Consider the following 20986-nt stretch of genomic DNA (forward strand, 5'->3'; position numbering starts at 1 on the left):
CGTCTGTGGTATTCATTATCGATTTTAATAAGAATGCCAAAGTGATTGCTTATTATTAATAAACGTAGTTATATGTAACGAGATTGGAAGAATTTCGGAATAATTCCTTTACTAGAATCGCATTCTCTGAGCGAATAAATAAGATTAGACGGCTGTTAATTACATGAATGCATCAACTAACATTGATCATTTGACACTTTAGCTTACAATTATCAGTAGTCCTTATAAGGACTGGCTTAAAGGGGCGAAACAAGAATGTTTTTCATCTTCCCCGTTATCAGTAGAGGACAGTGTAAGGATAAGGTGTTATAGTGCTATTAAAGCTCTGATCATGGCAGAAGGGTAAAAGCAATAGCCGAGCCTCAGTTAGAACTTCATTGGCTACAGCATTGCCATCCATTACCCTCCCAGGGATCATGTCTTTTCCAACCTAAGACCATTCAATTATCAGTACTCCTTATAAGGACTGGCTTAAAGGGGCGAAGCAGGAATGCTTTTCATCTTCCCCGTTATCTGTAGAGGACAGTGTAGGGATAAGGTGTTATTGAGCTATTAAAGCTCTGATCATGGCAGGAGGGTAACAGCAATAGCCAAGCATCAGTTAGGACTTCATTGGCTACAGCATTGCCATTCATTACCCTCCAAGGGTATTAATCACCGCATCTCACGGTCGATTAACTCTCCAATTATCAGTAGTCCTTATAAGGACTGGCTTAAAGGGGCGAAGCAGGAATGCTTTTCATCTTCCCCGTTATCTGTAGAGGACAATGTAGAGATAAGGTGTTATTGGGCTATTAAAGCTCTGATCATGGCAGGAGGGTAACAGCAATAGCCGAGCCTCAGTTTGAACTTCACTGGCTACAGCATTGCCATCCATTACCCTCCAAGAGTATTGGATTGAATGAATCAATCACCGCATCTTCTCATTATCAGTAGAATGTTCAGTAGGAATATTAAGAGCGTTCTTATTTAAAAAATAAAATGGTGCAATAAATTCATTTAAAAAGATTTCTTTTAAAATAAGATTATGCTAATAGATTTTTATTTCTCTAATTAAAAATAAGTAATTTCATGTTAAGCGTAGTTATAATAGTATCTTTTGTTTTTTAATATATATATTCGATTGCTATTTAAAGATTAAGAAAATCTGTGATATAATATAAGCAGGGAATTAACTTTTTTGTTCATTTGAAAGTTTTAAATAGACATAGAGAAAGGAATCGCTTACAAAATATTACAGATTACACTAGAAAGTATTATAATGCTGTACTAGAATGTTAAACAGTAAATGGCATCTTTGAAAATGCCTCTGTAGGGATAGTCATCGAAAACAGTGTCCTAGAGTTGCTGCTGTATACTGTGAAGAAAATTACATTGAAAAAAGCTTTCAAAATGCACCACCAGGGATTAAAGTGGAGCTTATTGCAAGTAAAAATTCTTCAGGAAATTCCTCCAGCAGTCAACATGTACAAAGTGATAAAGTAAAATATTCCTCGGTGGCGCCTTGGCATTATTTCAACCTTCATCATCATACTTAACCAACCTTTTTTGGACTGACTGTTATTTCTGAAATTCATGATGCGCGGGATTATAAATACTGTCCCGTAGAAAAATATATTTACAATAAAATGATTAGCATACGGTCTCCCACATAATTTATTTCATTATACTCAACGTGATTGTGGGATAATAAATGCAAAACATACTTTTGGAATAAACAAAAAAATAAATAAGTGAATAAAAATATAATAAAAAAATAAAGTGAATCAGTTATTGGAGAAGAAAATCAGTATTTAAATTCTGTTGAGAATCTTATAAAATATAATACATTAAGCAATATTTGGAGCATCTAAATTAGAAAATAATTTAAGTTTTTAGAAGTAATCCAGAAGGAAACATTTTAGTAGCTAAGCATTTATAGGGAGACTTTTATTATTGTTGTTGTTGTTGTTGTGTCTTAAAATTCCTACTCAAAAAAAAAAAGTTAACAGTGAGATGTTGAAAGAAGCTTTTTCTCAATATGAAATGAGCCAAGTACAGAATTTTTACATGGCTACACCAACGAAGAATTCTTTCTCGTACATTTTTCTTTCATAAAACAAATACTCACATAATAAAAGTCAGTAAACTGCATGTTAAAACGCAGTTGGGGAGTAAACATTTTTCAGTAGTAAAGAAAAACTAGATAAATACTAGTTTGGTGTATACTGCTGTTGCTGAATCGTTACTGAGAATACATTTAAATTTAAACACTTTTTTTATGTGTAAAAATAAAAATATTGCAATTGAACTGCTAGGTTTTGCAAGTAGCAATACGTATTACAATCCGAGTTTCGAACATTTCAAAGCATGTATTTCCTTATACATTAAATTGGCGGCAGTAAGCTAGCAATATCGAAGTTTTACTATTTAGAATTTACAGATGCAAGATATTTTATGGTGCCTTTTATCAAATCGGTTTCCGTTTTTCCTGAATGACTCTGATAATAAAAAAAGTGTAGCCAAGTATATACAGGAAATATAACCAAGATTTATTTTTGGAAAATGCATTGCAAGAACGATATTTTCCATCCTTATGTTTAAGAAAGGAGAAGGTGTACTAAACAGGGGATATTTTTATTTTTTGAAATATCGAAGTTTCTATTGGTTGAATTTTATACTATGAGAAAATATTAATATTTTTAAAGCTTTACAGAATTTAAAAGAAGTGTTTTAGCATAGTACTTTTCTTCTAACTACGTTTTCACCTTTGCTGAATATTTGCTTGCGAAGTTTTCTCAGGCCCATATTTTGGAAATAAAATTCAGGAATTTCGAAAAACGAATCATTTTTAAAGATGATCATCAGTAGTGAAATAAAATTATTTCACTCATACTACACATCTCACTCAATATTACACACTCATTAATGAAATTATTTATGAGTGTGTAAGTAATTTATAACTTGAAAAAATAATAATTTAGTAAGTTCTTAATATTACATCTTGACATTATTTAACCTTACAGTATGCAGCTTTCGGAATCGGAAGATTAAAAGAATGTAACGGTATTTATTTTGGCCACAAACCTACCGTGCCGTAATGATAATTAAAAGCCAACACTATCTGATGATGACCTCATTTTCAAACTACAGTGAAGAATTTATTTAATGAATAGCAAATGTATACTATTAGCGACTGATCTTTCGGTCATTTGCTCTCCCTAGAGAGCACACGGCGTTTATTTTCGCATTAATTATCCTTCTTTCGCAGTGCAACTTTCCTCGAGTCTGTTAGCTGGCTGAAGTTACTTCGATCCATCATAAGTAATTTGCGGTCGGCACTTTGTACTCAGGTGTCGTAACTATTGTTTCTTTTCTTTGCTTACCCACAGGGTATCCATTAGTAAACACTAAGGAAAAACACACGCCATACTTAAAGCACATACTAATGGAATAAGCTTAGTTCTACTTTACCATCAATAAGGTAGTAACGATGTTGACACCCTTCTTCGTCTTCGCACGTATCAGAGCAGTCACAAACAGCATCGCATACGTTAGCATTAGAAATACATCTCGAGTTTGCACAACGAAATTCCTCGCTTGTGCAGTCGCGACCTGGAAATAATAGGGTGTTATTTGTTTGGGATTTGAAACATGATAAAAAGATTATAACGAATAACTAAATATTCTAGTTCATCAGTGAAAGTATTTCATTTAATGGATGCAAAAGGGTTGCATAAGAGGCAATGCAAAAACTGCAAATTAATATCATATAATTCACGAAATTCAAAGCTTTCCACGAATTATCTCTAACATTAAGCCTACAGATATCTTTAAAATGGTGTGAAAAGTATTTACATATATAACAAAACTGAAAATAGAAATTTATTATTTTAAAGTTTTAAAAAGAAAATAATTTATAATTTTTGCGTAGACATTTTATAATCATTATCAAATTATATCATAAATATAAACCTGAAATTGAATTTGAAAATATTTACTGTCATCTATTTTAACTTTTAACAGCGGTATGTTAATTATTATGAAAATCTGATGGTGTTGAAGAGACAACATGCAGATATTTTAAATTCACGTGTATTTTTTTTTTATTTCAATACCTATTTTTATAAAGCAGAAAAACTGTTTATTAAAGTAAAGAATAAATTTTCTTTCGAGTAGTTCTTTTACATCATCAATTATAAATATTTTATGACCATTATAATGCATTTTGTATAATAGTTATGAGATCAAATGCTAGGAATGAGACACATTTTTATTATGTTCAATGAACTTGAATAAAAAAAAACACATTTTGCTAGTTTAAATAAATTACAAAATAAAGACAATTAGTAAACAAATTACAGAAGAATGTGAAATAACTTTTTCTAAAGGAATTTAAAAATCAATTAAAAGGAAGAAGTTTTCAGCACCAAAATGATAAATAGGAATCCAAAAAGTATACAAAAATAAGATAATAATAAGAATTAGTGATTATAAAAAACAGCTATAAATAAAATGAAATTAAAAAAACCGCAGTTTTATATTCAGCATGTACTATTTGCTGATTTTCATAAACCTGGAAAAATATCATCTTTACACTGCGTATACATGATGCACACACTGCACACCATATTTTAAATAGGATATTTTTTTAAATAAAACATTTTATAGCCAGAATGTGGATAATTGTGTCTGCTAAGCCGTACAATGAATTTCAGAAGCATGCTATCACAAATAAAAGATAAATTATATCAATAAATAATATCAATATAAATAAATATCAATAAGGAGAGAGTAGTTGTCAATGTCACATACTCTTCCCAGCCTACCATAACTATATTTCGAGTTCCGCAGAATTCTTTTAAGTCCTTAAAAACGCAACAAATATGCTAATATTTTCTGTTAGCTTAAATTATAACAGTAGGTCAATATGTACAGTTTATTGCAAACATTTCTGTCTAGTGCATCTCTCCTCTAAAACTGAGCAGTAGAGCTTGAAAAGTAAATGAAAATAAACTAAAAAAGGGAACAAAACTTAGCTATATTCAATATATATTCTAAATATATTCTAAATATATTCTCTCATTCTAAGTAATTAGTATATAAATAAACGAACGAAAATAAAATAATATATTATTAATGACGCTAAGGAAATAAAAATAGCTCATTGTGCGACGCACGATATTTCACAGACAGCTCAAAAATAGAGAAAGAGAGAATGAAAATCAAAACGTTTTTATTTTCATTCTCTCTTTCTCTATTTTTGAGCTGTCTGTAAAATATCGTGCGTCGCACAATGAGCTATTTTTATTTCCTTAGCGTCATTAATAATATATTATTTTATTTTCGTTCGTTTATTTATATACTAATTACTTAGAATGAACTTTTCTAGATCTCTCCTTTTCTAGTTTTATTATTTATTGATAAATAGTTTGATGGTAGTGTTTGTCACAAGTGACAAATTACGATAATGTGTTGATAACAGATACCGAAAAATTATTCTAGATAAGTTCTCCTATCTAGATGTTACAACGAATATCATTATAGTGAAAGAAGAAAGCGATATTAAGTATAAGATGAAAAACAGAATGAGTGAGACAACAGAAGAGTTTCATATGTAGAATGAGAGAATATATTTAGAATTTTATAAAAAACAAAACATACCTACACACCAAAAAACTGATTACATCGGAGTATAATAATTGATTTGAAATAAAGTAAAAAGTAATGTAAGGACGGGGGGAGGCTTATTGACCGTGAGATGTGGTGATCAATACCCTTGGAGGGTAATGGATGGCAATGCTGTAGCCAATGAAGTTCCAACTAAGGCTCAGCTATTGCTGTTACCCTCCTGCCATGATCAGAGCTTTAATAGCTCAATAACACCTTATCCCTACACTGTCCTTTACAGATAACGGGGAAGATGAAAAGCATTCTTGCTTCGCCCCTTTAAGGCAGTCCTTATAAGGAATGTTAGGACGGACAGAATTAAGACATAACACAGAAGAGAATAATATTTATAAACATAAACATGGGCATTCGAAATTATACGGGAAATGATTACAAACTAGCAGAAACATTAAAGATCAAAACTTATAGAATAAAAATAGTATAATGCATTTGATCCACACACCAATCAAGACATATACACTGTATTGTCAAAAATGTAAATAGACTTTAGTGTTCCACAAGTCCGTTATATTAAGAAACTTCAATCCAGCTTTGGAGGAGTTTTAGAGTTCACTATCTTGTTACTAAACTTGTCATCACTCAATACTGATAAACGAACGCAGGTTCGTTTATCAGTATTGAGTGATGTCAATACTGATAAACGTGTTCCTGTTGTCGTCGTTCATATCCAACTAGGTCCATTTGATTTGAAACGTGTGTGCATCGTGATTCAGCACTCCATACCGGTGCTCAACAATCACCTGTCCAATCATGGTGTACTCTCACCAGGCAAGTGAACTCTGTCATTTTTTGAAGTGATGTTTTGCTTGTATTTGCAATAGTAGACCTTCCATGAAATGGAGACCAATGACTAATGTCCTGAATTAGTTGAAAGATAAAAGAACGTAAAAGGGTGCATATTCATGACAAGAGGAACCCGTAACCATTCTCAGAAACTCCTATTCTGTTCCTTTCATTTATCTGCTTTGCTTACCGTTTCAAACAGAAGCTGTTTTTTCACAATCAAGCTTCCATGTTAAATGACGTCATCCAATGACGTATCAGATATTAGGTATGCTAATAACTCTTTCAGCCTCACGAAATTATTAATTACTTAAAAAGCAAATGATAGAAACGCCGCACTGTCAGTTGTGTAGTGTGTATAATATTGCAAAGAGTGCAATGATTAATCTTTCATACCTTGTTTAATACCTACCTTTTTCTTTGAATTATGGGTTATCCGTTATATTTTCGAATAAAAATATAAGGACGTTTGTATAATTTCTGCTACACAATTTTCAATGAATAATGGAAAATTCAATTTAAAAAATTCACCAATAATATTAATTGAACACAGACACAAAATATTTTATTTAAATTAGAGAAAAATATTTTACTTACAGTTTAATTCGTCGGCATGGTTTAGTGGACAATCGGGCCAGTCGTCACACCAAAGTGACATATGCGCTTTTCGACCATCCTCGCATTCTACAAAATGCTCTAAAAATGAAAATGAAGAAACTTATTCTTCTTGAATATTAAGTTTCTCGTTTTTTAAAATACATAATAAAATAGCTAATACATATTAAAAGTTCCTATTAATGTTTGATGAACAATTTGTAGCATTAAAATGCCCGATTTCAGGTATCACTTTAGCGTTACCAGCAAGATTTTTTGTGGTTTTAATTTGTAGAAATTTCAAACTTATAACTAAAAAATTGTTTCAATCTGTTCCTCTCCAACTGGCCTTGGTGACATTAAAAAAAAAATAACATTCCAAAAATTACCCCTACTGAAATTGCAAATTTACAGATGTTTATCTTGTTAAACAATTACAAATAAAAGCAAGAAAAATTCAAATCGAACACGTGCGCGCGATATTATATTGGTCTAGAATTAGTTCATTTACTATAAAGCGAATGCTGAATATTTTTTTCTCGTTTTTTTTTATTATAACGCCATTCAGGTCTTCACTGGCTTATTAAAATAGTTTATTGCCTTTTATCCTAATTTATTTTCTGGAAAAATGAAATGTGAAAAGTTTAAAATTCATTACATATCGGCGACAAATTCATTCGATCACTCAACCACCAACATCTTACCCATTCTGCTATGTAATTTAACTAGAAAATCAACGGAAGTTTAGACTTAAAGAGAGTGTACGTGAATAAAACTAAATCTAATGGGAAAGAAAAATCTAGGATGCTACTGATGAAAACAAATCAAAGCGAGGTTGTATTTGAATCTCTTAAGTTTATTAAAATTTATTTTCTTATGATAATTTTCCAAACTGGCTAGAATTACAAAATTAGTTCAAGAAAAAGAGTGGAAAATATATATTTGTTTCATTTTAGGAAAATAAAAATCTAAATCAGGACATTTTCCTTATTCTCCATGGAGTATTTCAATTTAACCTATTTATCGAAAACACTAGATAATATCGAGCAACTCAAACAAAGATGATGGGAAACATCTATTTAAATACGCTAAAAATTGAAGTTTAATATTCAAATTCAATAAATATAACTGTTATTCTGAAGATCACAAAGAAAGAAAATACATAGTCCTTATAAGGAGTGGCTTAACGGGGCGAAGCAAGAAGGCTTTTCATCTTCCCCGTTATCTGTAGAGGACAGTGTAGGGATAAGGCGTTATTGAGCTATTAAAGCTGTGATCATGGCAAGAGGGTAACAGCAATAGCCGAGCCTCAGTTAGAACTTCATTGGCTACAGCACTGCCACATGTTAAGGTAAAGCAGTATCTAAAAATTCGGACGATCCTTAGGCCACTCAATCCTGGGCGAAAGACCCTCCATCTCAGCGATGGTCTTCCACCCACCACCACCGAGCAGAACCGCTCATATTCCGAAGAAAAGCTTTCACCGACAAAGCCCCTCAGCGGGCCGTGCCGGAGAACACTTTCCACGGAGACTCAAAATGCTCTCTTAGGGCAAAAACCTTAAGAGAGCCAACTCAAACTCTCAATATCTCTGCGCCCTATGGGGTAACAGCAACGGCCGAGCCTCAGTTAAACTTCATTGGTACAGCATTGACATCTGTTAGGGTAAAGCCGTCTTTAATTCTTCGGACGATCCCTAGGCCCCTCAATCGTTGGCGAAAGACCGTCCATCACAGCGTTTGCTCCACTCAGTGATGGCCTTCAACCAGCGAGTAGAACCGCTCAAATTCCGAAGAAAATCATTCACCAACAAAGCCCCTCAGTGGGCCGTGCCGGAGAACACTTTCCCAGAGACTCAAATTGCTCCCTTAAGGCAAAAACCTTAGGAGAGCGTACTCATAACTCTCGAATCTCAGCGTCCAAGGGGGTAACAGCAACAGTCGAACCTAAGTTAAACTTCATTGGTACAGCATTGCCATATTTAAAGGTAAAGACGTCTCTAAAAATTCGGACGATCCCTAGGCCACTCAATCATGGGGGAGAGACCGTCCATCTCAGCGTTGGCTCCACTCAGTGATGGCCTTCCACCCACACGCCACCACCGAGCAGAACCGCTCATATTCCGAAGAAAAGCATTCACCAACAAAGCACCTCACCGGGCCGTGCCGGAGAACATTTTCCTCGGAGACTCAAATTGCTCTCTTAGGGCAAAAACCTTAAGAGAGCGAACGCATAACTCTCGAATCTCAGCGCCCCTGGGGGTAACAGCAACAGCTGAACCTCAGTTAAACTTCATTGGTACAGCATTGCCATCCGTAACCCTCTGTTTAAGTAAACGGGTAAAATCACAAAAAATCAGACGATCTCTAGGCCACTCATTCGTGGGCGAAAGACCGTCCAAATCTCCGCGTTGGTTCAACTCAGTGAAACTCGACCACCGAGCAGAACCGCTCATTCCGAAGAAAATAATTCACCGACAAGAACCCCTCAGCGGGCCGTGCCGGAGAACACTTTCCCCGGAGATTCAAATTGCTCCCTTAAGGCAAAAACCTTAAGCGAGCGTACTCATAACTCTCGAATCTCAGCCCCCCTGGGGGATAACAGCAACAGCTGAACCTCAGTTAAACTTCATTGGTATGCAGCATTGCCATATGTAAAGGTAAAGCCGTCTCTAAAAATTCGGACGATCCCTAGGCCACTCATTCGTGGGTGAAAGATCGTCCATCTCAGCGTTGGCTCCACTCAGTGATGGCCTTCCACCCACACGCCACCACCGAGCAGAACCGCTCAAATTCCGAAGAAAATAATTCACCGCCAAAGCCCCTCAGCGGGCCGTGCCGGAGAACACTTCCCCCGGAGACTCAAAATGCTCCCTTAAGGCAAAAACCTTAAGAGAGCGAACTCAAAAACTCTCGAATCTCATCGCCCAAGGGGGTAACAGCAACAGCCGAACCTCAGTTAAACTTCATTGGTACAGCATTGCCATCCGTTACCCTACAAGGGTATTAAATTTCGCATCAGAAAATACATAGAAGCACTACACGGAACATTAATTATTATTTATAAAGAAAATCAAAAGGTAACACCGTTTTTTTTTACATGATTATAATGAAAAGAATTGCTGAGATCTTTATTTTGGCGATGTTCAATAGATAATGATAGGTGATATTAAAGATCCATCCTTAATTTATAGCGAAAGATGAAAATAGAGACTTTGAAAGTTTCGAAAATTGACATCAGAATTGACGTGAAATTGACGTCAGCATCAACTCTGATGCTGACGCCAGATGCTGGGCTACTGGCGTCACCATCAGAGTTGCCTTAGCTTGCAGTAGCCCAGGCGTGCGTATGGTTGTCTTCTATAAGTGCTTTTGATTAAGGTTTCTCGCTTAACAGCTGTTTCGAACATTTGGATCTCATCAGAGACTAGGCAATAGCTTCGAACTAATCAGTGCCTGTCTAAAAGGTTCACTGTCATCTCGATAAGCGTTAGCTTGGTGAAGCGGCCGAGATAGGAAACGAAATATTAAAAGTTCCCTAAAACTTGGAACTTAATCAGTATCCAAGTAACTGACACGTAATCATTGCCAGGGTGACGACCAAGCAAAAAACTTTTGTACCAACTTATGCAGGAAAAAGGTACTAAATCTGAAAAAAAAAAAAAAGTACTAGATTTTTATGTAACATTAAATTTTCAGTTATTTATTTTCATTGGCTACTGCCAATCAGATTGCGTGAGTATGGGATCGGGGGGAGGGAAGAGAAGATTAGCGAACAATGAGAGGGAAAGGGGAAAATAGAGATCATGTTTGTTTCGCTTAATGTGACATATGGGGAGGTGGGAGAAGAGAACAATATTAAACTCATATGTCTAACGCTGATATTTTTATTCGAAAGGAAGAAAGTACTAGAGCGAAATTCCGGAAGAAACCTGATAGAACGAACTCTCGAAACTCAGCGTCCATTTCAGCCGCCTTTTACGACACGCATAGGTTACGTCAACGCTATTCTTATTCCAGCACACGGACAAACTTACTTATAATCCTCTTAAGGACAACTGCATAAGCAGACGTTAAAAAAAACAATCCAGTAACAGAAAGTTGTATTTTATTTAAGGAAACTCTTGGTAGGTGTGTAAATTGTAATAATCAAAAGAAAGATCAAGGTCCATGTTTCTTTAAAATTAAATAGATTGAAATGTGAAATATTAATTATTCAATATTATTTCATAACCTAATAAAGAAATAAAAGCTTTAAAAATTTCGAAAATTGATCTAAGGACTTATGAGAATACAGTCTTCGGTATTGGAATTACTTTAGTTTGCAATTCTTAAATGACGCGAACGCTGCCCAGTTTTTTTTAGTTATTACAAATTATGCAAAGACCAAGAGTTCGCGTATGTAAAATACAACACTATGGCATCGGATTGATTTGGCACTGAATGAAGATTCTTTTCTCTTAAGCTTTTTTGCTTGGTCTCTGATGAGAACCAAAAAATTGGAAACAGCTGTCAGATCAGTGAAACCTTTTAAACAGCACTGATAAAAGATACGGTTGCCTGGACGATGCTCGTGCCTTGTAATTAATGTAAGTTAAAGCAACTCCGATGCCGAGGATTGTATCCTCATAAACTCTCAAGTCGATCTTTGAAACGTATTTAATTATTGAAAAAGAAATTTCTGTTTTCTTCTTCGATTATGAAATAAGGATATATCTTTAATATCCCCTATTTTACGAACATAAATATTATTCTAAATATTGGAAAGAAAATTACGAACTCTAAGGATAGATATTATAGTCTAAGCGTATAAACACACAATTATATTTTTTTTTTGGCTAGATGGGCGAAGCAAGAATGCATTTCATATTCCTCATTATCTGTAGAAGAAAATGTATGAATGGGGTAATATAGAGCCATAAGCTCTGATCATGGCAGGAGGGTAACAGCAATAGCCGAGCCTCAGTTAAAACTTCATTGGCTACAGCATTGCCATCCATTACCCTCCCTGGGTACCTACTTTAGTCGCCTCGTACGACATGCATGGTCTACAGTGTGGCTCATACGTAAGTAAAGCCCCGTATTAAAATTAGAACGATCCCTAGACCACTCCATAGTAGCCGAAAGATCGTCCAACTCGGCGTTGGCTCCACTCAGTGACGACCCCCCCACCACCACCACCACCGAGCAGAATCGCTCATATTCCAGGGAAAAGCGTCCACCGACGTGCCCTCCCCCCTCACGGGCCACGCCGGAGAACATCCTCCACAGAGACTCAAAATGCTCTCCCAGGGCAAACCCCCCCCCCCACCACCACGAGCAAATTTCCGGAAGAAACCTGAGAGAGCTAACTCTCGAAACTCAGCGTCTATTTTAGTCGCCTCTTATGACATGCTTGGATTTGCATTCTTATCCCGGCCACCACACGAGGACACAATCGTAATGAACACTTGCATTGAAATTATAAGAATGTTATTTAATTAATTATTTAGTGTATGCGCAGACAGACATGCATAAAAATTAAATGTAAATAACAAAATAAAATTTAATGTTTGTTTATTTTGTGGTTTAGTTTTTCTATTATGTATCTCAAAGGTTCTTTATTAATTTTGCTATGAACTGTCGTGATCAAGCAGGTGTAGTCCATTCACTGTACGCTAAATTTACCCTTCGTGGGATTCAATTCACATAAAATACAGTTGGAAGACAGCCACATAGTCTCCAAATTTAAAATATGTGCATGTTTTTTAAACCTAAACGTTATTTAATATTAAATTTATATACATATATTTCATTGTCTCTAATTTTTACAATATCCATTAGTAATATACTCTCATAAGATTCTTCTGTTTCTGTTTCTTTATTTGGAAAAAAATAAAAGGCTACTAATTAAAAACCTCGATGGTCTCCAAAAGTTATGCCTTTTCCCATTCAATTTATCTACCGGTGATAATCCCGAGGGTAACAGATGGCAATGCTGTAGCCAATGAAGTTTTAACTGAGACTCGGCTATTGCCGTTACCCCACCATGACAGAGCTTATAGCTCAATGGCACCTATCCATACATTTTCTTCTACAGATGATGGGGAATGTGAAAAGCATTCTGGCTTCACCCATCTAGCCAAAATATATATCTACCAAGCAAAACTTACAGCGACGATTCGTTTATAAACTATTCCAAAGCTTTTTAGTATCCTCGCCCTTAATGGTGTGAAATGGTATAATATCCAAATATATTTATTTATTTATTTTAAGAAACTATGCGTGTGGATATTGAAGTCTCGTGAACAAACAATTGATTTGTATTTCATTGTAAAAACAATTGTTTTGTTTGTTTTTATTTTCTCCTATTTTTTTTTTCTTTTCCTTAATTTAAAATGAACATGCATTTCTTTTTCTTTTTTTTTTTCATATAAACACTTTCTTTCTATTGTTTTACCCGCTTTTTCTCGTTTTCTTAAGTTGAATTCAATTACTTTTTTATTTACGTAGTCGTTTGGTGGAAACGTTTATTACTTCAATAAAACTGATGTCCCAGTTTACATAGTTCAGTTTTAATTTATTTTATTCTATTATTTTTGCTTCTGGCTATAAATTTCTACATCATTGTCTAAAATTGTCAACTGCATCATTGTGATTTGCGAATAATCGATGTTATTTTCGTAGATGTGTCTCATAATTTTCGTTTAAGAAATGGCTGTTCTAGTTCAAGTACTCTGAAAAACAAACCAATCTTTTGCTAAGATGGAATTTTTTTCTCTCTTTAGTTTCATGACAGTGCGGTTCTATGGAATTACACGTCAATATTGATTGAAGTAGTTTGATTTGTGTATTTTTGTTGGACTTCTAAACAATGAGATTAGGTTCTGTCGCCCAACGATTAAAGCTACTCACTTCGGTCTGGCTATCCTATTTAGGTTAAGTTCAAAGAAAAATACTTTCCCCTAATGCACCTTCATAATAATGAAATTCGGATTAGAAGTCACGGATCAATGAATCTGGTCGCTTTATAACTCAGATGCAAAGATTCCAATCTTGACGTCATGAACACACGATCTAATTTGAGGAAAATAAAATTCAAAACGACAATCTCTTCCAGAGTCGACAATATCTCGTCTCCACCCACTCTCTTGTAAACTGGATGGGAACGATTCATCTTTTTATTATGATAAGTGACGGCACTAAAAAAAAAAAAAAAGTCGAAAATTCGGCTGTCTGTTATTGCGATTTGGCCGAAAAACGTTTAACGAAGAATCTGTGGTTTCTTTTAGGCTAAAGATGAGACCACACTTTTTTTTAAATTTCCTTAAGAAAATCCATTATGTTTAACCCATACGTCTGTGTCATTTGCATTTGCATATAATATTATAAAATAACGACATTAATATTCCATAACATCTCCCTCCCCCAGCAAGATTTCAACATAAGTTTTAATTGTCATATTTTAATCCCAGTATTCGTAAGAGTGCATTAACTTGCGGAATGCAAAAACGTTTTGTATTGAAAATGCTAATAAATAATTTGAAGACCTCAAATTATTTATTAGCATTAAATTAAATCAAATAATTAAATATTTTTTTTTTAAATAAATTAGACTTAATCTCACATGTTGCTTGAGTCATTGCAAAAGAAAACGTAATTACTTTTCAAATCAAAGACTAAAAATATTGTAGGCACACTTTATTTAGTCGAACTATATATTTAAATAATCTTATGTCTTGCAGTTAGTGAATTATTTCATAAAAAAGGATATTCCGTAAATTAAACGACAAACAGCGTCGTTGGAAGAACGAGTGACCTGAGTACTAGCTTGAGTTTCTTGGAATGCGATTCTAACAAATTTAATTGTCATCTGTGAAACTGTGAATTATTGTAAACAGACTCGGAAAGATACAACAAAGACCTTAACACTGGAACGCATACGGTGAGCCTGCAATAATTGTCCTCAGTGCAGAGAAGACTAGGAATATATATGGTGTGGGGGTTCAGAGTCATAGATCAAGGTAGCTGTATTAAAGTAAACCTGGATTTACGGATTGAAATGCAAGACAGCAAACACAGAGCAAAGGTCCCACTTAATATGCACACGTGTAGAACTAAAGAGACCCCCCCCCCCACACACACACACTAGCAACTAACCAACTACATCTCTCTCCTTTAAAAATATATGCCGAAAGAAATTAATACGATAAAAAAAACAATAAACCGAAAGTAAACAGTAAAACTTTTATTTAGATTAATTATAATTTGTCCGTTTGGATATATTAAAACTTTTTGTAATTCATAGTGAAACGAAGATAATTATTCTACATTATGCACGACATAACGAGTAATTTAACAGATTCTTTTTCTTTTATACCAGTTGCATCCCCTAAAGGGATTAGAGCCGTTATTATTTGTGCGAGGATCACTTCAGTTGTAGAGACTAATACAGTCCATTATCACAAAGAAGATATTTGTTGATTTTGATTGATCCAATGATTGCGTAATTACTTCGTAGGTAATTGAAGTCTGCCTTACTTCTGACACAAGCGAGATGCATATTTATAAAGGGAAAGATGCATCAACAGAAATAAATATCTCTGCTTCTTTCACATTACTTGTTATCTAGAGTAATACGAAATTCTTCTTCTTCTTCAGGACCAGGCGAGCACAATGCACGCATTCATTATGTAGCAAAGATGCAACTTTTAATGAAGTAGGCGGAAAGGAAAATGCGTAATCAACACCACACCAGCGAATAAATTATTTAATTATAGCAATAGCGAGGAATGGTAGGCTAGGTTCAGATATATCCTGAAAAAGAAAGAAGTTTCCAATAATATATTTCGATAAAACGGAAAACTAGTTTCGCGTTGTGTCATGCGATTGATATACTGCTCGCGACGTATGCCAAATAAATATTAAAAACAATACATTTATTAACAATGCTCTCTGCCAAATGTATATTATAGAAAGCTTCAATTGGTGTCTTATTAATTAATTTATAAATATTTGTATTATGGCTTTTTTATATTAATAGGACCTAAACAGACAGTTTTTAACTTTCATTTTATATTATTAATACTGAATACCATACTCGAATATAGGAAAGATTTTTTTTTTGCTTTAGCAATACCCGACAATTAATATCGAAATTGATGTAAAACGTTTGTTATGTTGATATCTTTTCCGTTAGATGGCGTTAAATGGAGTCAAATGATCTGAAATATAACAACTTATTAATTCCATTATTTATACTAAGGGATTCATGGTAATGTTGCTTGCATGTATGTGTTAGGACTAATTCATTACTGTGGACACAATGTTCTGCCAAGTGCATGCTAGAATTAATTCAACATCATTAATCAAATGCACCAAGAAGTGCATTCTACGACTAATTTAAAATAATTGCTACAGTATAAATGCATGTCCTCGTGCCATAAATCCAGGATTAGATAGGTGATTTAAGAAGAGGTTTCTCATATCACTACCTTGGCCAACACCTTGAGTGATAGAAATCCAATGAAGCATCTATGAATAAGTTAGAACACAAGTTAAAGGTAAGTATATCGATTATGGTTCTAATTTCTCCTTTCAAGAACAGGGTTGGAGAAATATTATATTGTCTAGTGTAAAGAAATTATGGATATTCCTCTCATTAAGCAAAACTATGGAACGCTATTAATTTTCGGGATAAATTCGTTTTATTGATAACTACTATTGTCATAATTGTCAAAAAACGTGATTATCGTTTTGTTGATAATTGCTGCTAGTGCTAGCACGCTAGTAAAATGTCATTACGTCAAGAAAATATGTTAGTCGCACCATATATCCCTGAATTACCTGGACAGTTCTTTAATTTTAAATATTCTGTACCGCTGAACTCTTAAACCCTCATAAATTCAAGAAAGAAACTCAATAATTTAGCAAATAATACCTTGGTCACAAAAGGAGCCGCAAAAGGAAATCGTTTGTTGGATCCGAAGTTTTGATTCAGAAAATGTAATTGTTGATATTATGGTTAACATAAGAGCAGCATGTCGAAAATTCTGACGTAAGAATTGTTGACATAATGAGAATCTATTGACAATAATATAGAGGTGGTATTTAGTTAAAAAAAAAAAAAAAAAAAAAAAAAAAAAAAAAAAAAACGGCTTAGATTTCTTTCAATCTCAGATTCTCCGCAGCTCATTTGGTTTCGACGATGCGCTTTCGTTGGGCGTGGGTTCGAATCCCGTTTCAAACGAAAATACGGTAGTCAGGTATCCGTTGTCATATGGAGGTGGCAGTGTCTTTTCTGCGAGAAACTCGTTTTTTTTATCCCGCAAACCGTTGTAAAGCACTGAAAGAAAAGAAAACTCTGGTGTCGCTTGATAAACTTTTTTTTTTCTTTCAAACAACGCTAAGGGAATATTTACCTGGTGAGTAATTAATTAAAATCACACCTGTTTCTTAGGAAGAAATGCGTTCAGCCACATATTCAAGTATCGCAGCTACCATTAAACAAAACGGTAGACATTTCGCTCGTAAGTGGGTACACGAAAAGTCTTGGGAATATTATTAGAAATAGGCGATAAAATTTCATTATAAATCGCACAAAATCGTAGACAATAAAGAGTATTATGAATATTTAAAGGCATGCATAAAACAGGGAGGTTTCCCTCAAATAATACATTGGCCTCTTCGAATAAAAAAGAATACCGAGTTGGGAAAACACATGCACAAAGTCATCATCATCATCACGCTTTTCAGCGATTTAAGTCTAGAGGGGTCTGTTCCGGCCTTAGAAGTCATCGTTGAGCCTCTTAAGAGGACGTCCTGGTTTTCTTTCCTGGTTTACAAACAAAGTAAATATGTAAAATAAAGTTTTAAAATATTTAGGTTTAAGTGACATAACTCAAAAATATGCAATTCATGTAACTCGTGTAATTTTAAAATATGACTCATGTAACATGAAAAATCATACAATAAAACGCAGCTAATTATATAAATTAAAGTTTCTTATAAATTTGTTCTAAATATTTCTGCGTTGTAGCACTAACGTTAACGATGCTGGTGTTACACTCGAGAAATATAGCGCCACATCACTAAAATAGTTTTTCTTCATTATATATTATAGTTTTAACGCTTTTTATAAAATATTCAAATAATCTAACCGCATGCACGAGTTGATGTCTCTAATCATTGGTCTTTAGGGTATAATAAAAGAAATGCTAAAGTTCAATAGAGATTCAGAAGGGATAGGAGAAAAATGGTAGAATAAGAGGAGAGAAATAAACCTTAAGCTATTGACCCTCTTCCCAGACTGCTTCTAAAATAATCGTTTGACTTTTTACTCTGAAAGGATAAGTTCCAAAACGTAAAAAATACTAAAATCTTAAACAGAAAAAATGGAAAAAAAATTAACATTAAACAGTGTGCAGTGAAACCGGTAATAAAACCACGTAAACTACGATAAAATAAAATATAAACTATAATGAAAAGTGATAAAATTGAAACAACCAGAAAACAACAGAAATAAAGCGAAGAAATGAACGATGCGCTAAGATAGAAAAAAAATCCAAAAAAAAATGTACGATGTGTATAAAAAGCTAGTTTTCCCCCCTCGCCCTTGTTCATTTGTACATATCGTTAATATTCTTCACTATTTGCATAAGAATGGTGTGTCTTTCTTGTTCGAAATAATCAGTTAACAGTTTTAATCCGTGAGTATTTTTTTCCCCAGTAGTATTTTCCATGTGTGACCCTTGAACACGTTTAAGACGGACTATGTATTTCTATAATACTAAATAGGCTTTAATTTAGAAAATTAAATAATGCTTTGATGAAAACCAACATTTTGAAATTGCTGGTAGCTAGTGAAAGTTAATCAATGCAATAAGAAACAGCGAATAGACTGGCTTCATGGCAGAGTCGAAACATTTCAACTTTCATTTTATTTGGCTATAAAAACATGATGGATCTTTAATATCCTCATTGTGTGTATGTCTAGTTTTTTTCGTTAGCAAAGGAGGAAATTGTCATAGGACCACCTCCGAAAAAGTTAGCACTTAATACTTCGCCAAACTTTTGCCAGATGTGCTGCACTGGTCGACAGCAGATTCGATATTCCCATATACTGGAGTCCGTCGCAGGGATTAATGTTTGTGAATAACGCCTCTTTTTATTCAAATCCGGAGTTTCGTGACCGAAGAAGTCAAAACATTTCCAATACATTTGTTCTGTGATTAGTTGAAGTCCCATCTGACAAAAACCTTCTTGTGTGTTCCATGTAAAATAGTAATACTCTGACAGCCTCCTGCAACCAAGTCCAGCACAGCTAATTATCCCCAAAGGGTAGGAAATATTCAAGAAAGTATTTAATCATACTGCTGCATGATTTAAAGTCAACTCCTTCCGCATGGTTCGAACCATTTTAGTAAAATACGACTATATTTTAACACTGGAATAATATTACTAAATATATGAAGAGCCAAAGGCTTCAATTCGGCGACGTAAAATTATTTAAATTAAGGGATATCACATCCCTTACGTCGCCAAATTGAAGCCTTTGGCTCTTCATATATTTAGTAATTTATTAGGACACCTTCTTGCCAATTCTTATAGTAGGGAATGTAAGCTCTGTTCTCCACAAACTTGGTATTATCTAGATCTAGCTACTCACTGATGAGACCTCAATAAAGGTTGAAACCGGTCTGGGTAGTGACCTTCTCTCATAATGTAAAACAGTAATACAGCTCCTAGTAGCTGGGTTTCACATTATAGGTAAATACCAAGAATAGTGATCGGAGCTTGCTCCACCCTTACTATGAGGTGCTTCAGTGTTGCACTAACAAATGGGTTATGTGTTGCCCTATCCAGGTATTTGCTTACGCTTTCGGCGAGTCCAAGCTTACACTTGGACTCGCCGAACTTTATATAGTTTCTATATTCGGTATGAAACTCTTTTTTTCTTTTTCGGCTGTGAAACAATATGGGATGCAATATCCCTTAATTTAAATAGTGGAATAATATTTTTTAACAGTGTAATAATAGTAGCGGAATTTTATATTCCGCTACTATTTTTACACTTCTATGAGACAATCAATAATCAACAATTCAGTTTCAAGAATTGTTAAAGATTTGTGCGTTAAAGATTACAAGAATCTTTAACAGACTAGATAGCTATAAAAAAAGGTGTCTTTAACTTATTTCATATATTTTAGATACATTTTTAAAAAAATCTATTTTGTTATTAAATTTGATAATATAATATAATTTAATTTTTTGTTTAAATATATAATAAGTAAATTTTTAAATTTCCCTAGTCAATTTGCATTTAAGCATGCTCCATTAAGATAATTAATCTCATTCAAAGTAGACTGAGATTCTCTGTATATATCATTGGTGGTTCTATTTCAGCTTATAGAACAGAACAGGTCTTTCGGAGTCCCACATTTCGAATGAGGTACTGCCAACTACTTGATCAATGAGAAAATTAGTGTTCCCGAGGGAACCACACAGCAACTTTTTGTAATTAAATTAGTCAACTTTTCCTATGAGAACTTCTACTCAACCGTTACTACCCACTTGAATGTCAAGGATTAATTACCTGAGACGTTACATCTTTCCTCGTCGCTTCCATCCATACAGTCGTATCGACCATCACAGAGAGAAAAGCCGCGAATGCACTGCCCGCTGTCACAAGTGTATTCTCCATAATAGCATGACCTAAAAGCTGAAATTTAAACCTGCAATTTTTCATTCTATTTTTAAAAATCAAGTATAAATTATAATACTACATAATAATTATTAAAAAATATAAAAATAAACTTAAATTTATACATTTTATATATACTTATATCTTAACGCCATTAAATTTTATTTATATTTGATTTATATTTTCACTTAAACTTGTATTGATGCTTGGGAGATTAGGTTTAGGGAAATAAATAAAGTCCTTTTCAGGACTTCCAGAG

The 20986-nt window shown here is 34.0% G+C and overlaps 1 protein-coding gene across 1 annotated transcript in view; it reads right to left on the bottom strand.

The window, feature by feature from the left end:
* LOC150094741 (G protein-coupled receptor GRL101-like) overlaps positions 1-20986 on the bottom strand; it is a 211521-nt gene that overhangs the window by 102174 nt on the left and 88361 nt on the right. The window contains exons 5-7 of the mRNA XM_090411656.1: positions 20620-20745; positions 7051-7149; positions 3454-3594 (exon numbers count right to left, since the gene is read on the bottom strand). Of these exons, the coding sequence (XP_090267782.1) occupies positions 3454-3594; positions 7051-7149; positions 20620-20745 (366 nt within the window). The remainder of the gene's footprint in view (positions 1-3453; positions 3595-7050; positions 7150-20619; positions 20746-20986) is intronic.

The sequence above is a fragment of the Typopeltis vanoorti genome, chromosome 21 (assembly GCF_054136105.1).
Source record: "Typopeltis vanoorti isolate ZY-2024b chromosome 21, IOZ_Tvanoo_1.0, whole genome shotgun sequence".
Classification (NCBI taxonomy): domain Eukaryota; kingdom Metazoa; phylum Arthropoda; class Arachnida; order Uropygi; family Thelyphonidae; genus Typopeltis; species Typopeltis vanoorti.